General features: G+C 35.3%; 1 protein-coding gene across 1 annotated transcript in view; it reads left to right on the top strand.

Moving 5' to 3' along the window:
• The window catches only part of LOC119577639 (flagellar attachment zone protein 1-like), a 13,375-nt gene that overhangs the window by 7,002 nt on the left and 1,373 nt on the right, over positions 1-5,000 (top strand). The window contains 10 exon segments of the mRNA XM_037925205.1: positions 127-315; positions 748-903; positions 1,388-1,537; positions 3,261-3,551; positions 3,553-3,927; positions 3,929-4,003; positions 4,005-4,207; positions 4,209-4,308; positions 4,310-4,363; positions 4,827-5,000. The exon segment at positions 4,827-5,000 is cut by the window's right edge and continues 1,373 nt beyond it. Of these exon segments, the coding sequence (XP_037781133.1) occupies positions 127-315; positions 748-903; positions 1,388-1,537; positions 3,261-3,551; positions 3,553-3,927; positions 3,929-4,003; positions 4,005-4,207; positions 4,209-4,308; positions 4,310-4,363; positions 4,827-5,000 (1,767 nt within the window).

A 5,000-nucleotide genomic window follows, 5' to 3' on the forward strand; every position in this document is an offset into this window, starting at 1 on the left:
TAACAATATATAAACTATGTTTTGCAAATTTCATTATATGAAATCAAATTTTGGATACATTCTTAAGGATTCATAACAAAAATTATTACTTTTTTACAAAGTTTTGCCTCGCCCTTCTCCTCACAGGGTCCCAGTGTCGAGAAAGGGCAAAGGCCCACCACAGAGAGTCAAGCAGAAATGCTTGAGTCCCTCAACAGAAGTATGTCTGAAGCCCAGCAGGAGGAAGAGGCTCTGCGACAAGAGCTGCAGAACCTCCGCAGGATGGCAAAGAGCAGTTCAGCCTTGGAGGAGGAAAACAAAAAACTGAAGAAAAAGGTTTGTGTTTTATTCTTTGTTTTGTTTTTGTTTTTTCCTTGTTTCTTTTTCTTTAAGGGTAGGGGGACATACAGGTCTTTGGTGGTTTGTTCTTCTTATTCATTTTATTGATTAATATTGGTGTAATCTACAATTTTACAAGACAGAGAAAATAGAAATGCTTTTATTTAATTGTAGATCTCAGTTTCTATATATCTTTGTGAGGTTATCACTTTAGCTTATATCTGTAAACTGATATATTGTAGCTTGCGTGGAGATAATCTCTTGTGATTTGCTGATTTTGCTTGTAAGAATGTGTCATTTGATGTCAGAAGCTACAAGAAAGAAAATGCTTTTTCTTAGTAGTAGTAGTAGAAGCAGTAGCAGTAATATTCAGAAAAGTATTCTTATTAGTGAATGATTGAATAACTGATCAGCAATTCTTGCTTCCAGATTCACCAACTGCATCGTCGCTTGAAGAGACAAGAGAAGGTGCCAAGAGCAAGTCATGAGAGCTTAGGGGCAGAAAGAGAGTTGGGAAGCAGAGACGAGTTTCTCATTCTTTCACTGAAGAAGAAGTATGAAGATTTGCTTCAGTATGTGCTGAAGGTGGTGTAACTCAGAATATTATATTTGCAGACCATTAACTTATTGGAAAGGGTGACATGTCATTGGAAAATGATCATAGCCAATGGGTGATGTCTCAATACATTTATGAAACGAAGTCCAGATTGCTGGGATGAGATATTGTGAATGCTCCTGTCAGCCAAATGATCACCCAGGTATAGAGTGACATGTACCCCACTGTCCATCCTTCCTAACTTCACCCAAATATTTCTAACTGTTATTGGGTTGACCTATTCATATGATACCAGTATTTTCCTTCTACACCATTCATGGTTCAATTCATATCTAATTTCTATTTCTTATTAGTTGATTAAGTAGATGTTGCCAAGAAAACTAGACCTTGGTCTACAGTAATTATTTGATTCATGAAACATATTACCTTATCCATGTATCAGTGGTTATCTTGTAACTACAAATCTGAAATCAAATTTACTTGTTAATCACCTGTCGTGTTTTTGTTTAATAGGTAGAAGCAGAGAACCAGAAGTTGAAAAGTCTGACTGGGTTATCAGGTGAGGGGGAAGGAATGTTGAGAGACTCAGATCATGAAGATGCCCAATTTGGACCCCATATAGTGGCGCGACTCCATCACGAGCTAGAGGCACTACGAGAAGAAGTGAGAAGCACCATGTTGTTCTTTCTTTCTCTTTTCCTGCCTCCCCTCTTGATGCTTTTTCTTTTTTATCTTTATAACGCTTTCTATTATTTTCTACACTTTGTACTAGTTGCATCTTATTTCTGGTGCCTGCATCTCATCTCCTTTCACCTTCCTCTTTACTCCCTTCATTTTTGACCTCCATTGTTTCCTCTTTCCTTTTATCGTCATCTCCTTTTATCTTACATCCTTTTCATTATTTAAATTCTAAGATAAAATCTGTTTTTTTTTTCCTATCAAGTACAAATAAGTTTAATTTTAATTAAGAAATCTTTAATTAATTTCAAGTATAGTAATGAACATGTCTGATTTACCTATATCATCTTAGTTTGACACACTGACAGGTACTAAACATGTAAATATTTGATACATTTTTTTTTTAATACATGAGTTGCACATTAAATTGTTTAGCTAAAATTCATTGATTGAATTCTTGATTGATCTCAGCCCTGATACTGTAAACATTAGTAACATTGATACAAGGCACATGCAGTGCCCATTCCTGTTTTGCTTTATTAATTTTGCTTACACAAAGATGGCTTCACATGTGCCTAGCCAACATGGAATCAGTTTCTTGGCATAAGTGATCTCACCTATTTATGCCATTCCTTGATTTTTTGGGGGAAAAATGTTTTTATTTGAAAGACATCATTATTATTATTAGTAGTAATAGTAGTATAAGTAGTAGTAGTAGTAGACATAGAAGTAGTAGCAGTAGTAGTAGTAGTTATAGCAGCAGTAGAAGCAGTAGTAGTAGTTGCATTAGTTACTACTAATGCAACTACTAAAAGTAGTAGTAGTAGTAGTAGTGATAGTAGTAGTAGTAGTAGTATTTATTTTCTTGTCATTATTATTATCATTATTAGTAATAGCATTAGTATTCTCTCTCTCTCTCAAGTGCCCTGTCCCACAAGGACATTGGCGATCATGGATTTCCACCTCTTTCTGTCTTTTGTGGTCTTCAAAAGCATTAGTATTATCACTGTTATAAGTATTGTTATTATTATGACAATTATGAGTATTATAGTTATCATTGTTATTATTATTATTATTATTATTATTGTTGTTGTTCTTGTTATCATTATTATAATCAGTAATAGTAATAGTTGTTGTAGTATTGTGTTATTATTATTATTTTTTTTTTTTTTTTATTATTATTGTTACTATTCATCACCATCACCATCATTATTATATTTGTCATTGTTGTAATTATTTTGAATATTCTTATTATTAATGTTATGGATATTTATTATTATTATTATTATTATTATTATTATCATTAATGCTATTTTCATTATTATTATCATTATTATTATTATTATTATTATTATTATTATTACATTTACTATTACATTTGTAATATTATTGCTAATATTATTATTATTATTATTGTTATTATTATTATTATCATCATCATTATCATAAAATAATTATCACATTAATAATTATGAAACAGTAATAAGAATAAAAACTTCTTTCATGAAAATTCAAGGAATGTAGTATGTTGGTATAGTCGGGTAAGCTTTGTAATACACTCTATGGTGGGTAAGTGCTTCTTGATCTGTCAGTATATAAACAAAGGTTGAAAACAAAATTAAGTGGACAGTGCATGTGTATGTGCACTTTCAGTATCAGTAAGCTAATGTGTAAAGGAGTGCTCCTTAATCTTTATCATACATTGCAGGTTGCAAGAAAGGATGGGCATATAGTTGAATACGAACAACGCTTGCAAGCTATGGAGGCACTCAAGGAAGAGAACATCACCATGCACAAGACTCTGCGGGATGTATACAGCACAAATATCAAGCAGTCAGATGAGAGACCCATAACAGCAGCTGTGGAAGAGGAGTGGATGAGGCGACTGGCAGAGACACGTGAGATGTATGAACAGGTGGTTCAGGGCTATAAGGATAAATTTGAGGAAATGCGGGAAAACATGATTCAGTCAGAGGAAGCACATGCCAGGCGCACTAGATGAACTTGAAGATGAAGTTCTCAAACTCAAGAGAGATAGGCTGATTTCAGATGGTCATAAAAGTAATCAGAAGGACAGAAGTAAAAGTCTTGAAGGAGTAGAACATTCAGGAGTAAGATATGATAAAGAGGATGAAGCAGCTGTAGATAGACAAGGCAGGAGTCAAGGAATTCAAAGAACAGAAGAAAGGGAAGTTTCAGACACTGATGGAGGAGAGGCAGTGCCTGAGAAAGGTGCTAGGCCTTGTCATTATGAAGGATCTGATGCTAATAATCTCAAGTGGTCTGAAACCTCTAAAGGTAAAGGCAGTCACAAGGTATCAGCAATGAAGTCTTCAGGTTCTGAGAAAAAATCTGAAAGTGATGAAACTCCAGACCTCAGATGACATAATAGGAGACAGGAGACAGAAGCCTCAACAAGATGAAGAACTTAGAGAGAGAAGCAAGGAAAGGGTGTCCGTCATGTGCTGCACATGACCAATTGACAGAAACGCAAAAATATGTTGACACACTAAACTCTCTGGTTGAGAGAATGGAAAAAGTGAACCTTGGTGGTGAAGGGGCAGATAGCACACTGTCTGTGATCAGAGAAGCCATCACCTCCTGCTTACAGGAATGGAGAGACGGCTTCCAACATCAGCAACAGCAACCCCAGCAAGAGAGAAATCCCTGGACTGATGAAGGAATATGAAGAACTCCAGAAGAAAATGAAATCAAGGCAGAAGAAACTGGAATCTCAGCAGAAGCAATTCAAAGAAGCTAGAGAGTCAGAATATAAAACCGACTCATAGATGTTCCCAGCTTGAAAGTCAGGTTAGTTCATTTTTTCACTTACAAAGATTTGTATGTTTCATATAGCATATAGCATTCCTATATCCTTTAGACCCACACATGTTTACTACAGAACACAGACACATGAAGGCTAATACACACAACACGAATTGGTGTGCATGATTGTACAGGCAGTCTCTCATCCAAGCCAAGGTTTCCTGGTGCAGACTTAGCCATGGTCCCTGAGCTGCTTCAGTGACTTTTTTATATTTTTGGCTACATTACTGTTAACTATCCTCAAGCTAAGTTTTATATAGGCCAACATTAATATTTAGCAAATGATACTTAACTAGTTCCTCAGAAGAAATCACATAGACCTGGCTAAAAGAGTGATACTCCCTGGTTCCAGAATCAGGTTAATCAGTTAGCAAAAAAATCTGTTTGTTAGTATGTTTTCCAATCTTTTCTCATTTCTCATATACTGTAATTTTGATGCCTTTGACAGATAAAAGATTTGCAGGCAGGGGACAAATTTAAGCTGCTGCAAGATCTTCCACAGACATTACATGAGACAGAGCAGAAGTTGGGAGAGGCACAGCTAGCTCTACAGAATGCTGTGGCAGAAAGACAGTTACTAGAGGATCAAGTTCTTCAGCTTGGAGAGAAACTTAACAAGAAA

Source organism: Penaeus monodon, chromosome 10 (assembly GCF_015228065.2).
Source record: "Penaeus monodon isolate SGIC_2016 chromosome 10, NSTDA_Pmon_1, whole genome shotgun sequence".
In the NCBI taxonomy this organism is placed as follows: Eukaryota; Metazoa; Arthropoda; class Malacostraca; order Decapoda; family Penaeidae; genus Penaeus; species Penaeus monodon.